Source organism: Armigeres subalbatus, chromosome 2 (assembly GCF_024139115.2).
Source record: "Armigeres subalbatus isolate Guangzhou_Male chromosome 2, GZ_Asu_2, whole genome shotgun sequence".
Taxonomy (NCBI): Eukaryota; Metazoa; Arthropoda; class Insecta; order Diptera; family Culicidae; genus Armigeres; species Armigeres subalbatus.
In genome coordinates, this window is record NC_085140.1 from 310888861 (window position 1) to 310907663 (window position 18803).

The window sequence follows — 18803 nt, forward strand, 5'->3', positions numbered from 1 at the left end:
AATGTACCATTGAGATTCTCACGTCCGAATGTGTGAGTACCCGCATAATGAAAAACGACATACCATGCAGTCAAAATTACATATGCGTTATAAGATATATTGTCACTATTCACTTCATTGTTAGCATACAATTTTAAGCTTGATTCACCATACCAACCCTACATCAACACTTACTGTTAATACATAACATGCTGTCGATGTGTAATTATATAGTTCTTCAATTGTACATCTACCAACTGATGTATGGTACATCGAAAATTTTGTTCGAAAAAACAACCGGATTTAAATGTTAATTATACTTAACCGCCCATTACTCATATGGTCGTTTGGCCGTTTACCATCTGAGCTACTGTTGAAACAGCATATGAGACTGTCCACTTATAGTTAACTACTATTAGTGAGACCATCGGTACAATAACACTTATTCTCTTCAATTATAAAAGATGCGGTCTACGTATGGTCCATGATTATGCGGGTGGCGATAAAAGGAAAACAAACACTCCTAGATGGTGCAATTGGGTTGTTTAGGGGTATATATGTTTTTACATATTCTGAATCTGCATAAAAATATGAGCCGAACCTCAATTTTTCATAATTTTTGGAGCCCCGGAACTATTTTAAATTTGCATTTTAAATTTGTATGGGACTAAAAATTTGTTCTTATGCTGCATGGGCCAAATGTCATTCTATGAATGTTAGTGTCATTCTATCGATTAAAATGGCTTATTGTTTGCTGTACAAAAATAAAAATAAAAGGTTTACAAACAAAAAAAAATATGTTGGAGATCAGAAAAGCATGCTCTTTATGTTAAACTATGAAAAACCTCATATTTTTCTCTGCTCAACAACCCAATTCAGCAAAGATAGGGTAAAAATGAGTATATTTCCATATATTTTTTGACTCTTTTGAAATCATTGTGATGACCCGATCATTTTTGAAGTTATGAGCAGAAGGAAAATAAACATGTTTTTACACATGATGAATTGCACATTAGTGTGCGAGCGCTAAACGTCACTCATCTCTATTGGTCCAATAGTGTAAACCATTTAATTACCATATACAGTATACCCCCGCTGATCCGACAAATGTATGGCCGGACTATCGGGGTTTCTCTCGTTAATCCGACTGTCAAATCCATACAAATGAACCAAAACAAAATCACAGCACAAATTTGAAAACTGACAGCATAATGTGTTTAAATGGGTGTTGATACTTTTTAATCCGGAAAATTCCGAATTAGCGAGATCCGGACTAACGAGTCGTCGGACTAGCGAGGTCCGGATAAGCGGGGGGATACTGTACTGTACGGTACACAATATAATATAATGTTTCATCATGGTTGCACAGTGATTTGCAGTTAGATGACACAATGTACGATTAAGAACTATGATCAAGGGGTAAACCACTCGGCACACTTTCAGAATGACTAATTGTGCCCACTGTGCCTGAAACTGTGCCGAAATGTGCCGAAGTGAAAATAATATTGCTTTGGCAGCACTTGCTTTCATGAATATCTGGCATCACAGAAAAAAATATTTTTGTTTATTTTCATGCAAAGTGATTTTGTGATTTTCCAAATAAGTGGAAATGTGGAAAAGTTTTTCTTTCACAGCCATCTGACAACAGATACCACTAAGGAAAAACAACGATCCGATCTTGGCCCTCAACGATCCGGAGCGCCAAGAGCCAGGTCACAATAAACTCAACCATCATCTTCGATAGTCCAGCCAACTATGTAGATCAACATGAGGCATATTTTGATATGGTCTTCAAACGTATGGCGTATCATCAACAAAGCTGCCGTTGCCTATGGTCTACGTAAGAAAACCGTCGATGAGCGTAACGTTCTGATTGCTTTTGGTGGCGGTACCTAATACGAGGTGTCAATGCTGTACATTAATTCTGGTGTCTTGTGTAGAGTTGATGAAATATAATCATGACCAACCCTATAACAAAATGTCATTGCATAGCCCCTCGCTGCGATATTCAAAAGAGCGAACGTTAAATTAAAAGAAAGAGTAAAAAGAAGAAAATCTAGTTTTGGAGGCAGAGTTGTTTGAACTACGGTTGAGAGTGGTCGCGAATAAAGTTGTTCTCTGTGAATAAATTGTATTTTATTACCGCTCCGAAAAGTGTACAAAAAAACCTACGTCGGCGAGACTCTACAATTTGGCGCAGCCGAACGGATTTTTTCCCCAAGGTAAGTTTATCTAAATGGAATAATTTAGTTTGTTATCTAATTTTCAAAACGTAAGAGAGATAATTTCGAGGCATTGGAGAAATACTAGTGCAATTATAATTCAATATAATATTATCGAAGAAAAAGTTATTAAATGAAGCGATGATTATGAATTGTAAAAAAAATGGAGGTAATAATTTGAAAACGTGGTTGTCATACAAAATGGCGGAATGAACAGTTCGTTCAAGGTTACATCCATCAGCAACGATTAGCGTTGAATGTATTGTGTGGACAAATTGTGCAAAGAAAAAAGAACTGGCTGAAGACCAACTGAAACGTATTTAGTAGTGCAAGTGGTTTGAAGACCTGGGACTATTGTTGATTGAAAAACGAATACATTCACAGAAAAGATGCGAGACCGGTTGGAAACCGAAGCGCACAACAAAAAAAAAATGGTTGAAGACCTACACTACTCCGTGCTCCAAAAGATGCGAGTCCGATTGAAGATCGAAGCGCACACATAAGAGGAAAAGATGCGAGACCGGTCGTAAACCGAAGCGCACACGAAGAAAGAGATGCAAGATCAATGTCATTTATTTTATACAGGTCCGGTTGAGCGTGCCTTTTGTTCGTATTAGTAGTTCAAAAAGTGTAAACATTTCTGATCAGCTGATTGCTGACGTCAAACTCACACCAAATTTCATTCATGAGGTGTGAGTTTGACGTCACCGTTCTTTTGTTTCCGATACCCGAGCCACCGCCGTCGTCGTGCGAAACGAACACTGTTACTGATTCCGACATTTCACGAACACGTTTGCGCTCTCTCGCCCGAACCTGTATAAAATCCATAACATTGATGCAAGATCGATGAAAAAAAAGTTGGCTGAAGACCAACGCTGCTTCACACACTCACACATACATACCAAAAGATGCGAGCCCGAATGAAGATCGAAGCGCACAAAAAAAAATGAAAATAGCCTCATTCTATTTAGGTTCAAGAGTATTCCGAATGATGCACTTAATGTAGGCATGAATGTAAGAAAATATTAAGTGGAAGCTTTGTGTTTATTGTTACAAAAGACCGACTATAAAAAAATCCGATAAGAATGAGTACCAATGACGATGCGATGTAATCAAACAATTATTTAAATGATTTTCAGATGGACTACGACAAAAGTTGCCCGTTAGCACCATTCAACGACGCGGTTGATGCATCGGATCTCCGCCGAGAGTGGGAAGAGTGGTTAAGGGCGTTCGAACTCCTGCTGGAGTTGAAACAGGTTGACTCGCAGCACGAAAGACTGATTCTTATGCTGGTACGAGGTGGTCGTGGTCTTCAGAGGATTTACTTTAATCTGAGACCAGTGCCTGGTGAGATTCAACCGGGACCAGCAAAAGTCCCACTTGCACCTCAGGAGACCCGGAATACGATAACGCTGTCAAACGCTTGAATAACTTTTTCGTTGGAAAGCGTAATGAGCGAGTTGAACTGGAAGTTTTCCGTTCATTGAAACAGTCTACTGAAGAATCCTTCAACAACTTCATTTTGAAGCTCCGCACGCAGGCGAACCGATGTGATTTTCGAGAGCGTGAGGAGAAAGAAATACTGCAGCAAGTAACGATGGGAGCACGAGATGACAGAGTAAGAGATAAGGGTCTGGAGAATGTAATGAATCTTGATGAACTGACTAACTACGCTGTTAATCGAGAACTCTTGGCAAAACAAAAAGAGAAATCACACCCGTTTAAGGTAGACGCTGAACCGGTTAGTGTATCTGCAGTGAAGCAAGTTTGGGGCAGAAAGTATCAGCCCAGAGAGAGATCTTTTGGAACAACCGTATACAAGGGCGAAAAACCGTGGAATGATGGAAACCGTACTCGATTGGAGTGCGATCGTTGCGGTTCGTGGAAACATCACAAAGATTCACCAAGCTGCATCGCTCGAAACTCGAAATGCAACAATTGCGGGCGTACAGGTCATTTTGCCCGAAAATGCAGAGCAGCACGGAAGAAACAACTCAAATCCCGCAGCACCTGGAGACGTACCGAGAATGAAGCAAACGCGCTACGATATGATGACTGCGGCGAGATAGAAGCATTGCAACATCGTCCGACGTCGGAGGAATCTTTGAAGGTAGAATGATTTTTTATTAGCATTTACATGTTTGTTTCTTTTCTTTTGTCATATAAATCTTTAAATACTCTCATAATAAAAATATAATAACAATAATAGTGCAGAGAAAAGTTACTTTTGAGGGATTGTAGCGTCTCGCACATGTTGAAGAAAATTTAATTCACCCACTCACGAGCCCTGAGCAAGAATAATATGAGGAATCATTTAACATTTTCTCGTTTACTTAGATGAGCCGAAAAAGTGATGGAATTATTACATGCATGATTGATCAACATCCCGTCATTTTTCTTATCGACTCGGGAGCAGCAATCAATACTGTAACTGAGCAGGTTTGGAAAGAGCTCATCAATACAAGTGCAACACTTTTCAAGAAACGATTTCATTGTGATCGAAAAATTTTGTCTTATGCTTCTCAAGAACCGCTTCGTGTTCTAACCATTTTTGAAGCATGGATCTCGGTAAACGAATCCAAGCCAAAAAGCTACGCCGAATTTTTCGTCATCGAAGGATCGCAGAAGTCTCTCCTGAGTAAAAGAACAGCAGAAGATTTGAAGGTCTTGAATGTTGGTCTTGAGGTCCAAAACATTGAGGTGAAATCTGAAGCTTTTCCGAAGTTCCCCAATGTCCAAGTTAAGCTGTCAATTGATGGACGTGTACTTCCACGGAAAATAGCATACTTGAGAGTACCTTCTGCAATGGAGGAAAAGGTGGATCAGAAAATACTAGAGATGCTGAACAATGATGTAATAGAGCCGGTTGTGGGACCGCCGGAATGGATATCGCCCATGGTTGTGGTGCCTAAGGGGAAAGATGATATTAGACTGTGTATCAACATGAAGTACCCAAATGAAGCGATACAACGTGAACATTATCCTCTTCCTATGATCGATACTCTTCTGAATAGGCTTAGAGGATCGACCATTTTCTCGAAACTTGATATCACATCTGCATACTATCACATTGAGCTCCATCCGGAATCTCGGGGAATCACTACTTTTATGACGAGCAGGGGGCTTATGCGATTCAAGCGATTAATGTTTGGAATTAATTGTGCCCCCGAGATTTTCCAGCGGGTAATGTCCGAAATGTTATCTGGAATTCAAGGTGTTGTGGTGTATATCGACGACGTTGTGGTAGCCGGAAGTACCCAAGAGGAGCATGACGCTCGATTGCGACAAGTGTTAACCGTCCTGAAAAATAATAATGCTACGTTGAATAAAGCCAAATGTTTGATGGGGGTGACTGAGCTTGAGATTCTGGGTTTCAAAGTTAGCGCAGCGGGTATATCTCCATCAGATGAGAAGATTTCTGCTATCAGAAATTTCAGAAAACCAGAATCTAAAGAAGAAACTCGAAGTTTTTTAGGTCTGGTGAACTTTGTCGGGCAGTTTATCCCACACCTGTCAACGAGGTCTGAAGCACTGCGTAAATATATAAGAGGAGAAGTTGAAGTTTTTGGGGTAGATCAGCAAAACGCTTTTGATGATTTGCGAAATGAGCTGTCAAACACTGTTCGCCAACTTGTATTTTTTGACCCGAAGGATAAGACAGAACTCTATGTAGACGCATCACCAGTGGGCCTTGGAGCAGTACTCACACAGCGGAACAGTGAACATATTTCAAGAATCATAAGCTTTGCTTCAAAAGGATTGACAAAAACAGAAAGAGTGTATCCCCAAACTCAGCGCGAAGCGTTGGCGGTCGTATGGGCTGTCGAAAAATTCTACCCTTATCTGTTTGGAACCCAATTTACAATATTCACCGACCACAAATCTCTTGAGTATATCTTCGGAGGAAAGCATCAACAAGGAAAGCGAGCTTGTTCAAGAGCTGAAGGGTGGGCGTTGCGTCTCCAGCCATATGATTTCTGTGTGAAACATATTCCTGGTTCATCAAACATTTCAGATGTGCTCTCCAGGTTAAGCGTACAGGCCAATTCGATATCAGATGCACCTTTCGATGAAGCAACGGAACATTACTTGTGTGCAGTTGGTGATGGCCCGGCAGCAATTTCTCTACAGGAAATAAAAATGGAAACTGAGCAGGATGAGGTCCTCAAAACAGTGTTGAAAGCAATACATAGTCAAAACTGGCCATCAGACCTTTTCCGGTATCAAGCATTCTCGAAAGAGTTAGGAATAATTGATGGCATTATAGTCAGAGACGAAAGGATTATCTTGCCAACAATTCTAAGACGAAGAGCCCTGATAATAGCCCATCGGGGGCATCCCGGAATAGTCACAATGCGACGTAACCTGCGTGAAAAGGTATGGTGGCCACGCATGGACCAAGATGTTGGAGACTATATTCAAGAGTGTGCTGGATGTGCAGCAGTAAGTGCTCAGGGGCCGCCAGAGCCTATGGTGCGGAAACAAATGCCGGAACGAGCGTGGCAAGAAATTGCAATTGATTTCTTTTCGGCTAAGGAGTGCGCAACATTTCTTGTTACGGTTGATTACTACAGTCGCTTCCTTAGAGTTACGGAAATGAAAGGAACGAACGCAGCGAAGACGATCGAAGCGCTGGAATCATTATTCCATGAGCAGACATACCCAGAATCGATCCGGAGTGATAATGGGCCACCATTTTCAAGCGAAGAATTTTCAAAATACTGCAAGGATAAGAACATTCGACTCATTCGTACTATCCCATATTGGCCCCAAATGAATGGGTTAGTAGAGCGCCAAAACCAGGGTATTTTGCGGACTCTGCGAATCGCAAAGGCAATAAATGCAGATTGGCGTAAAGCTGTTCGAGACTATGTTTACGCATACAACACGACCCCTCATTCTGTTACTGGAAAAGCTCCGATGGAATTGATGACCGGTAGACCAGTTAAGGATCTATTGCCGTCGCTTAGAACAGAATCTCATTGGCAGCGAGATGAAGAAACTCGAGAAAACGATGCGATCAAGAAAATGCAGGGAAAAATATATGCGGATCAGTGCAGGCATGCTAAAGCGTCCGATATTGATGTTGGAGATGAAGTTTTACTAAGGAATTACGAAACTGGAAAACTAGAGCCTAAGTTTAAACTGGAAAAGTTCAAAGTTGTCAAGAAAAACGGTAATGACGTGATAGTCACAAATGATGAAGGTGTTATTTACCGTCGACCAGCAACTCATCTTAAGAAATGGTCACCCGGTAAAGAAGCTGGAACCAACACTTCAACTATGAGCCGTAAGTACTACTTTCATTTGATTATTTTAAAAATGTTTTACGTTACGTTTTTTTTTTCTCTTCGACCAAGAACAACGTACAGTTGAAATTCAGTTACTTGCTTGGTTTGACGACGTATTTTGGGTTTGAGAAATGCATTGTTGGATCTTATTTTTCTGTGGTCCTACTCACTGTCATGATTCGGTCTCCCTTAATCGAATCTTTCGACTTTATAACGTTCCTGCACATATCCAATGTTGTAATTGGCCCGCGATTCTTCACAGAAGTCAGTTCTTTAAAATTCTTTAAATTTTTGCTATTTTAATGCTGAATTTTATAACGTAGCGCACAGGTAAATACCGTAAACACTGAATTTTCACTGACTTGCGAGAAAGGATATCTAAATGACAGATGACTTATAAAGGGTTCACTCGTTTAGGTCAACAGTAGATTAAACTAAGAAAACAGGAGTGTACATTTAATTGGTCGTAAATGAATTGCGCATATACACTACACTCAGAAAAAGACCAAACCTGTATTAACATACAAACAAATCATTTCTCATATTGCTAAAGCTAGAGGAAAAAAAAGTAATCTATGCAATATTAAATCGTTATACGGCGAGGATACGGAGGTTATACTAATCGAGTATAAACTACACGTAAACGAACGTGGGGTCAACTAGGAGAAATGCAGTTAGCATAGATTATCCTCAGAGTGTAGGATAAATTAAAATCGTGTTGTTTGTAGTCCACGCAAGTCGGTTATCATTATCATAAATAAATAGGTTTTGAATTTATTCAAAACAATTTATTTCAAATATCCCAAGAGTTCACTACATTTATTATGCCATATTTTATTATATATCTTGTCCTTTTTTTTATATAAATAAATAATTTCACAGAGCCCACCCAGAACTCGGACGCACCAGAAGGAGACTTAGACGAAACGAGTAGAATGATGTTGGGGAAGGAAGGCAAGTCGGGAGCATTTAAGAGACAGGCCAAAGAACACACCATGCCAAAACGTCCTAAGCGTGAGAAGAAACTACCCGCTAGATTTAGTTCATAGTTTAAAGTTTGGTTGATAGAACCATTTTTATTAGAGTAGAGAAGGGATGTAGAGTTGATGAAATATAATCATGACCAACCCTATAACAAAATGTCATTGCATAGCCCCTCGCTGCGATATTCAAAAGAGCGAACGTTAAATTAAAAGAAAGAGTAAAAAGAAGAAAATCTAGTTTTGGAGGCAGAGTTGTTTGAACTACGGTTGAGAGTGGTCGCGAATAAAGTTGTTCTCTGTGAATAAATTGTATTTTATTACCGCTCCGAAAAGTGTACCAAAAACCTACGTCGGCGAGACTCTACATCTTGGAGGTCAAGTTAAGGAAAGATAACCGATCGGTGAATCACTTCGCCCAGAAATTTTGGGCGCATGCATAAAAAACATTTGTCGATGAAAATGATACTGTTTACACCTGTGTCGATCCAACACGGGATGCAAAAGCGTGAAGCATACTCTTCATCGTTGACCTGAACCTGCATTGAAAGTGAGCCGTTTAAAAGACCGATTAATAAGAAATCTCGGGTGCTAACGCTCATTGAATACGATCCGAACCTGTAGAACCAATCGGAAAGGAAAAGTATTCCGTTCTTCAGCGATTGCAGTTGAATAACGCGGCCTGGGTCTAGAGAAACACATTTCGTCGATTGACATTATCACCTAACGATTATTCTGCAGCACAAGAATCGAAAAGCAACAACATGGATCAAGGAAACCCCGGAATTGCTTAGCGGTATGTTGCTGCACCCTGACTTGGTGATCATCAACCCTTCGCTACATCTTTTTCATCGACGTCCATTAACCGCCATTCCTTTCGAAGATGATTTGAAACGATGTTGTTCTTTTTCGTTGTAATAATAGTTGTATTCTGACTTACATTAAAAATTACATATACTACATATTTGAGTTTCCTTCCAACAATATTGCGAGAGTAGTTAGCAAAATCATTCTATCGTAAAAGAAAAACTGCTTGCACGATTGTAACTAGTTTCGTATTTCAAAAAAAAATCAATATACACGTAGATAGATAGACCGTTTGATTTGAATGCTGGGTTTTGTGATAATTCTTATCTTCTATTACTGTCCGCAGTATCTGAAAAAAGTGTAATAAAATTCAGCCAGAGGCTTCGGATAAAAAATATTTTAGTTACTAGATAAAGATTGTCGCTTCGATTTACTTTGTTCTGCTGTCCGAAACGTGTGGAACCTAAGATAGTAGGGTGAGAAAGTGAATAGGTACTTCGACTGACATTATTGTTGTTTCATTAGGACGAAAGTCGAAATGACTTTTCTCGCAAGTTTTTCAATAATTAGAACTGAGGTAAACCAAACCCAGGGCTGAAACCCCAATAATAAAGAAAAAATAACAATTAGAAGTTATCAGGACTGTTTCCAGCTAATTCTTACTGGAGAGGGCATCTCTCCCGCCAAAATGTTCGTTCTTTTCATCGATGTCGACGTCATATTGAAGCGGTTATGACGTGTTTATGTAGAGACCCTCGTCGTTTGAGACTTCCATTGCAAATTTATAGCTGCAAACTCTGAATGGAAGATTATTTTTCGTGCAAGTTAATGTTAAACTGCAGTTGCGACAAGCGGAAACCAGATCAGGCGGAATATGTCCATTGTAGATGTACGTATTTTGCCACTCGTTCAAACAGTTCAGATGAAAAACTTCTCGTTTAAAATACATCATGAAGAAAAGCATGGAGCCACTTCGTAGGAAGCTTATCGGTTCATGGAGAATTCAATTGTCTTGATGGGTATCCAAGTACAGATTCATCGCAGCCGAAAGTGTTTTATCCAACGAAAGTCAATAAACATTGCTCTCGGCATGAACGACCATAAAATTAGGAAATTTCAAATCCATAATTCCTCCCAGGTAGAACCCGAACCTGCTCAACGGGATGTATCTCTATTTTCCAGATGATGTCGTCGGAGCATTCTTTAAACAGCAGTAGCAGTACCGTCCACAAAGCAACATATTTCAACGGATTTCATTCTTACCAGCGGCGTATCACACCGGAGATGGCTACTGCATTAAAAACCATTGGAAAAATTGGAAAATATTGACTCGACTTTTCACTACTGATTTCCACTTTTCTCTTTGCTGTCGTAGCTCGTAGTTCACCACTGGATTGCTGTGCCGATTGCAAACGGTTCTGGTGTTTGGCAGGATGCAGGTGCCGATCATGAAGGCAAGGATGTAAACCGCAATCAGGGTGTGTTGCGATTGCTAAGTAGTTTATAGGTTCCGCGTGGAAATGTGGTGCACCCATCTATTTGTAATTTATTTATTGTCATAACGGAAGCCTATAGCCCGAGTAAAAAAGTCCAATAGAATTACAATAGAAATTATTGTAACAATACGATAAATTCAATTGTAATTACAATAAACTCTATTGTTGCTCACAATAGAATAACAATTAAGAATATTGTTTTCCACCATAAATCCTATTGTAAATGACAGTTTTACAATAGAAAATAGGGGTTGTTAGTTACCGTAACAATAAAAAAATAGTTTTTTTCTCGAACAAATGTTTGCCTTTACAATAGAATTTATTGTAATTCTATTGTCAAAATTTTTCTGTCAATAGATTTTATTGTTCTTTTATTGGAACAACAATAAGGCAATTTAATTGGTACAATAGAAGAACAATAGAATTGATTGTTCATCAATAAAATGTATTGTAAATTTATGATATTTAAATGTAATTCTATTGTATTTTCTATTCCGGAGGTTACCCCATATTTTATTTGGGGTCTATCTGCACTTCAGCCATACGAAATCGGATATCACCGCAGACGTGCTGCTGATTCATCGCCGGATTAACTTATTTTTGGTGACAATCGTTCCGTTACTGGATGAGTAATGATTCTTATTGCTGGTAGAGCTGACTACCGAAAGGACTTTCTCCGTTTCCGCGGCAAGTTGTCACCAAGTGGACATGAGTGGAAGTGCTCCTCCGTACTGCTGATAAGACCTTAGTTTCTCCGTTGTCGTTTTGGATCCGATTTTTCTCTGTCCTTTCGGAGTCTGAGCAAATGATTATCCTAAGTTTTCGGCTAGCAGAGGTGGCAAGAACTGTATCGATTCCCGTCGGGCTATTGTACATACGACCATGCAACCTTTCATGGAGGATAAATAAAAGCATCAGACATGAAGACGGATCAGTTATTGTGCATTTACTAGAGTGATTACCGAAAGAAACCACCAGAATCTACAAAGAAATTAAATAAACGTAATAAGAAATTTGTAGATTGAAACATTTTCGAACCGAGAGTTTTGTTTTTCTATTTGATTTCAAATAATCTTGACACTGAAGTTCTGTCAAAACCGTCAAAACTGGGAAAATAAATGAAAGGGTTCCCAGATGTGCCGAAAGTGTGCCGAACTGTGCCGCGGGCACATTGTGCCGAGTGGTTTCAGGTTTTTCAAATTTTCAATTAAATGAAATCATCATTTTGGCGCCAAGAAAGGCCAAAGGCCAAAGTGGATTGATCCGTAGATAAAATGACGCATTCAAGACAAAATTTTCAATACGACTTATCTGCTTTTGTAAACAAAGATTCAAACGACGATTTGACGAATCTGATAGCACTCCTACGCAAACTAACACCATCAATAGGTAGGTGAAGGTTTCCGCTACATGTTGATGGTGTTAGTTTGCGTGGGAGGGCTATCAGATTCGTCAAATCGTCGTTTGAATCTTTGTTTACAAAAGCAGATAAGTCGTTTTGAACATTTTGTCTTGCATTCATACACCAAAACAATTGGATTGGAGGATCACAGTAGACAACGATTGGTGCTTGACGTTTTTTTTCTGCTGCTGATAATTTTTACTCTTGATCCGCCAAATTTTAAAATTTTGCAAGCCTTTTTCGAAGCAGTTGATCCTTATCAAACCTACGAAACTTCAAGAATCAAACCATTTTTATTTGTTACACCGAATAAGAAGAAGAAGATTAAATTCATTCTACCTCTGTCTCTGGAACAAACGAAATTCGAGGGATTTGGCAGGACCCGTCCAGCGGAAATACTGCCCAGAATCAACGGAACCATCTTATGGAATATCTAGCAACGAATATCTTGCAACGGGTATGCCATCCGTTCGAAAAAATCGTTTCTCCAATAAGGCTGGCATCGTGGTGCACTGGAGTCCGGATGAATGAACCTGTGAGTTGGGAATCATTGCCACTGGACGGAAAGGTACAGATAGAGGTTTGGTATGAAAAGGATTTATGAATTACTGCTTCGGTAAGTTAATGTTTCGGTAAGTGTTTTTAAATTCATATTAGATCAAGTATATACAAAATTATTTCGATTGGTCGGATAATTTATGATTGACTTAATGACTTACACGCTAACCTTATTTCAAGTTATGTGTATCCAGCTTTCCACGCTAGCCATAATGGCGACTGCTATAAATAATTTTGACAGCAACTGCTTCCGACGCTTAACTAATTTCGACGCTGATCCGTATCTAGGCAACCAATTTACTTTGTTTATTTATTGATGGAAGGAAAAACGATTTTCAATCGCGGAAAAGCAAACACAAAGACTTTGGGCAAAAAAGTGCAGCGTTTATGCTAATTTAATTTCAAATGTTCTTTTTTTTAGGTCTCAACATCGAAACACTGAAGCATAAAACTATGGATTTGGAATACTGAGTTTTTAGCATTTGGCGTTTCGTGTACGGCGAGCACTCGAAGAGTGTTAAATACATTGAAGCCAGAAACACTGCAGTACATTTCCGTACTATTCAAACTGCACCACGCCAATAATCTCGGCAACTAGTGAGTTGTTATTAGTTCTGAAAATTACTTGACTTCCGATCTAATCGTGACCCTTTCATTCATATTTTTACGCTTTGTGAAGTTTGTTTCAGGTGTGTTCAACACTCAATCGTTCATTGATAATTCTGCCGGAACAGAAAAAAGTGGGAGGATCAGACATTTCCCCAGGGTTTAGACCCCTATCTCACTTGTTAGCAATGTCTACATTCCCATTTAGTGTTCAATAAGCATTTCTAACTACGGTGAATCTTAAATCTAATAAATGATAATTGAATTTGAATACTATTTTTCTAACACAAAGGTACTTTTATGTTCAGGGAAGTCAAGAATATTCTCGCCTCAAAATATTCAACCCAAAAATGGCCAGCATGATCTTCCTTTGTAGCACTGCATTTTACCGCTGGCCTGAAGAAAGAAGGCTCTAATCAAAATTAACAGTGGACTATTTAATAAACACACCATAAGTCACCATTTAATTTAGCTGTTGAAAAATAGTTACAAAGATGTGGATGATAAAAAAAATCTCAATGTAACGTCAAAACAAAGAAAAAGTCACAAGAAGAGGACTGTTGTGGTTTATTTTGCATTAAAAATAATTACCTGTACTTGCAAATAAATTAAATATATTTGCTGTAATGAAACATAACAAAATTCAAATTGAAAAGCATTTCTTCAATATACGTACATTCAACTACTTCCTGATTGTAATTTCAACAAAAAGAATTTAAATACAAAACCCCCTCTTTTTAATTTTATTTTATTATTACCATTTCGTATAGTAACTCAAGCATATAATAGAAGCTTCAAGAATAGTATAAACCAGAAAAGAATATGACCCGAGCAATTTGAATTCCTATGTAGATCGACGGTTTCATGTTTCGTTATACGTATATTAAACAATTCAGCGAACAAATAAGCCATCTTAGGATGTCTACATTTTGTGATAATTTATAGATTGGAAGCTGATGGGAAATCAAAGCAGTTCTCAGCGCATCTGTAATTAGAACTCCACTATCGTTTTAAAACTTTATTGTGGTTTTTCCTCAAAAATGTTGCATACAACGAAGGTCCTCTACATCTATCTGCCAACACAAATGAGGCTGGACTCGTAAACTTTCGTAGAGTTACTTATTTTCGTGCTTCCATGCTAAAATATACAAAATTATTCAATTAGATACCTAATCACAGCCATTTACCTTCTAGATTGAAAGTAGTTTTTCTGCCATCAGTAAATAAACAACGTGAATTGGTTGCTGAGATACGGGTCAGCGTCGGAATCAGTTAGGCGTCGGAAGCAGTTGCTGTCAGAATCATTTATAGCAGCCGCCATTATGGCTAGCGTGGAAAGCTGGATATTATTTCTTGTATTGTATATGTATTGCTCTTTTCTTTAATCTTTTCCGCATTAGAACCATACTGCCGTAGTCTGGCAAAGTGACGTATACGCCATTTTCCAAAAATGATTTTAACGAGTAGTACTCATCGTACTCTTTAACAGAAAAATGGAAAAAATGTATTCTGTAAAATGGCGCAAACGTCACTTTTTCAGATTACGGCAGCATATAGAAGAGATATAGTTTTACAGCAAGTGTGCGTTTTCTACACGCTACAGTTGCTCCGTTCACCAGAAAAGCCTATAAGCTGATACAATTTAAAATTTCCCAACAGTCTGATCTGATCAGAATGCAATCATGAATAATTGCCTTTTTGAACCGGTACGATAATCAACATATCTATTTCAAATACAACATATAATTATTCATCCCGCATCCAGTGATTCGCTATTTTGTTTAAAAAATAATTTTCTCTAAAATCAAATCTTTTTCTGATAACAAACGCTTTTTTTAGTGGGCTAAAACGGCTAAAACTTACATTTCAATCTATTACAAATACTAAACGGATAAAGCTCAATCCAAGATTTGAACATCCAAAATCACACTGACGTCATAGTCATTTCAGGACGGGATTTTCGGGGTGTAGAATTATTAGCAATTTATTTATTCAAAATTTCTGGAGATAAAGCTAATAATTAAATACATAATTAGAGTTGCTTTGTTTCTAACTATTAAGCCCTTATTTACTCAAGCAATTTATAGACTAATAGATTTCCATTTACAGATTTCTTTTTGATGACAGTATTTGCAGACTTGAGCAAAATTTTAGGGAAACTGTCCCGTTTTCCAAAGAAAGAAATAGAACACCAATTTCGTTGCTTCTTTTTGCTAACATGCGTGCGTACTGTTGAAAAATTCACAACAATAAGAAACAATAAGTCAAGAGCAGTAACCCTATTAAAATAAAGAAGGTACTGCCAATACGTCAACGAAAAATTATTTAATGTTTTGATTCCAAACTTCGAGTCTACTTTAATAATATAATTTCTCAGAAAATGAAAAACAAAGAATGAGATAATGTTTATTTGAATATTCTTCTGGAAACTATCTTTTGCGGACTTTGTTCGCGCCAACGCGAAGCGTTTTGTTTGTATTTACCCTTCCAATAACCTCGAGCCACCGCGAGTATCCCGGCTCCCACTTGCCAACTAACAAAAACCCCTTCCTTGCACACCACATCGTTATTCAAACCTACAAGCAGCAGACACGTTACAACATACTTGCGAGACGCCTACCATCCAGCTAGACCACGCCCAAAAGGCAGCCAACCACGCAAGCACGACGAAGAACGCCATAGTTTTGCATACTTTTCTCCTATAAAAACCATGTCCCTCTGTGAGTTCATTCAGTCAGTTTTCAATCATTGTATCAGACACAACAGGAGAATAAACATCAGTTTTAAGAAGCGACGCCTTTCACTCCACCAGCCGAAGCCAAACAGCCTTTTACAAGGCTAATGAGTTAATTTGCCCCCGTTCCAGTCGAGCTACCGATCGTGTCCCGGTGATCCTTCAACCGAAGGATCCGGCCTACAAGCAAGCAGCCTTCACCCTGAAGGAGTCACTGCTTATTCGAGTTTAAGAGCGAACAGACTTTTTTAAACATTTACATGTAATACAGCGAAATTTTCAAATCTCAAATAGATATTAACACTAAATACTAAATATTGGTGATTGTGCATCTTTAATTGCTAATGCCTTCTGCGAATAAATGAAAGTAATTATTCTAATCCAATTTTTATTTTCATCAGCGTAGTTAATTTTTTGTCTGGCTATTCAGAACTGTTATAGTATAACCAACCATGTTTTAATGTACGTGTCGTTTAGTACCAAGCACAACTTAACATATGGTCAGTCATATGCCATGACTCGTACCCATCCCGGGATCTTGTGTATTATGAAACCAATCACTTTTCGTTGATGAGCAGATCGAATCTCTTTATTCTTCTTCATCCACCACCGCTGCCCTCGCTGCCTCAGCCATCATCGGCCTCTAGCCGTGAACTCCGAGCGATGCGATGGGCGATTGCATCCATCGCAACCGACACCACTGCATCCTATCATTATCAAGCACAGAAAGACAAAAATGCTCCCACTTCTTCCATGCATATTCGCAGGCCCACCGGCAGTTCTTACGCTGGCGACTGCATGCCGTGTAGGTAAACAAAGCGAACGAACGAATGAAACGAAAAATGCGCGAGCAAAAAGCACGTCAGTACGCGCTGCTGTCACAAACTGTAATGACTCGCACACGGCAGGCACTGCTTCTTTTATACACAGAGAAAATCTTCCGATGGACCCGAAGGCCCGTAACATACCGCATTCTGATGTCCGCGTTAGGAATGCACGAGATTGGTTACATATGAAATTTTTGCTGGCTTTGACAAGAATTGAAATTTTTAATAGCTTATCATTAATATTCTTAAGTTCCAATGAAATGAGAAAATTGCTGGAGAGTGTCCGAGTCGATTGATATATAAATCCAAAAAATCCATCGAAAGATAAAGACGCTATTAACGTTCGAAATCTTCCCTTTCAGCGTAACGCTCTCGATTTCCAAAAATCTAAATGACACCCAGTATAGTAAAGAAAGACGTAAGTCCTACGTCAAAAAATAACTGATATATTCTTCCTGATGTTTACAAATATAACCCCAATGCTCTTTCATCTCCCTAAATAACTCTGAGTACCCATCTTGTGTTTTTGCTATTTTTCCTAATTGTTATTTTTTTTCGATAATCAAAAATCGTTAGTGCAAATTATTATTTTTTAGTGCATGTTAGTTAACCAGTCAAAAGTTTCAAAATATAAGTTAATCAAAGAATTGTTAACCCAACAGGTTTCGTTGTTATAAACGTTTATGGACAATTAAAGGTTGATTAATTTCCTGATTTGTGGTCGTTGTAGGATTATACAAAAAAAAAAGTATATTTTAAAAATGAGTTAAGTGTGTATGAATATTCTGTCTAGAAGTGGTGTGAGTAACGTAAAGTAAAGTTGTGTAAAGTTTTTTTCTTGGTGTAAATAAGTTGTGTATGAGTTTTCACGGGGTTATTGAAATAATCCAATATATCACGAAGCTATTATAAGTAAATATAATAGATTTTTATTATCTATTGGAAAGATCGTGTTAAAGTGGTTCGGTTCAAGTTACGCGTTTCCCGGTACGCAAAAGTTACCAAGCTTACATTGGGGCAATCGGGCAATCCAAGTAAAAATGAAAGTTGATACAGTTCTCGAGAGTGTGTCGGTTCGGTCGTAGAAGCGCGATCCTTAGTATGCAAAAGCCACCGGCCCTGCATTGTATTAGTTTTTCTTTGTCGCGATACCATGAAGGTAAAATAGTTTTTAAAATAGTGTTCACTTAAAAAGTAGAACGGTCTCGAGGCCACAGATTTTTGTGTTTGTTTAAAACAGAACGGTCTCGAGATCACGGAATTTTTGTTCTACTTAGTGCGGTCAGTAATTGAACTAATTAGTGCGCGATAGTCAAACTACACGTTATACACAGCATGCCGTTTACCAAGACGAACCCCGCTACATGCCCTATCCCATATCTTCCAACATCCCAGTGATTTCTCGTGGAAGTGCAGATGACTCGTCGGCTTCCCTCAAAGCGAGTATCACGTCAACATTTTCCTACCCATTCCTTAATTGATCTGCATTCGGACACGGCCGGCGCTGGTATTGCTTTATATTGGGTCACCAGTTTTTACACATTGAGGATGATGTTAGTCCCAAACATCATCTGTTGGTTCTCTGTGTAATTACAGCTGACCTGGCAATAACGGAGTAGCAACCGTGGGCGGTCAATCATGCTCATGCTCATGCTCATGCATTCATACCAACAATCAATATGAAACTGGCGATTTTTTTGTGGTTCCAGTTGCGCACACTATGAACAATCCTCGGTACCCAGAAATGTCATCTAAGCAAATAATACGTAATCTATGAACGACCTTTAGAACAAGGTTTAGTACTGATGTCATAGCAACATTTTCGTAGATTTTTTTTCATCAAACAATAACAAATCAGGAAAATGTTAGTTGGGATCCGTTGAGTCTTGATGAAATGA

The 18803-nt window shown here is 38.6% G+C and overlaps 1 protein-coding gene across 1 annotated transcript; it reads left to right on the top strand.

The window, feature by feature from the left end:
- Nucleotides 1–1883: 1883 nt before the first annotated feature.
- Nucleotides 1884–8761, top strand: LOC134216727 (uncharacterized protein K02A2.6-like). Its single transcript, XM_062695551.1, has 4 exons — nucleotides 1884–2201; nucleotides 3341–4314; nucleotides 4542–7494; nucleotides 8378–8761. The coding sequence occupies exons 2-4, from the start codon at nucleotides 3802–3804 to the stop codon at nucleotides 8542–8544; spliced, it is 3633 nt and encodes a 1210-aa protein (XP_062551535.1). The 5' UTR covers nucleotides 1884–2201; nucleotides 3341–3801; the 3' UTR covers nucleotides 8545–8761.
- The last annotated feature ends 10042 nt before the right edge of the window (nucleotides 8762–18803 follow it).

Coding starts and splice junctions, on each gene's coding strand:
- LOC134216727 (XM_062695551.1), top strand. CDS start 3,802: ATGGGAGCACGAGATGACAGAGTAAGAGATAAGGGTCTGGAGAATGTA. Junction 4,315..4,541: donor CGTCGGAGGAATCTTTGAAG/GTAGAATGATTT, acceptor TCGTTTACTTAG/ATGAGCCGAAAAAGTGATGG. Junction 7,495..8,377: donor CAACACTTCAACTATGAGCC/GTAAGTACTACT, acceptor ATAATTTCACAG/AGCCCACCCAGAACTCGGAC.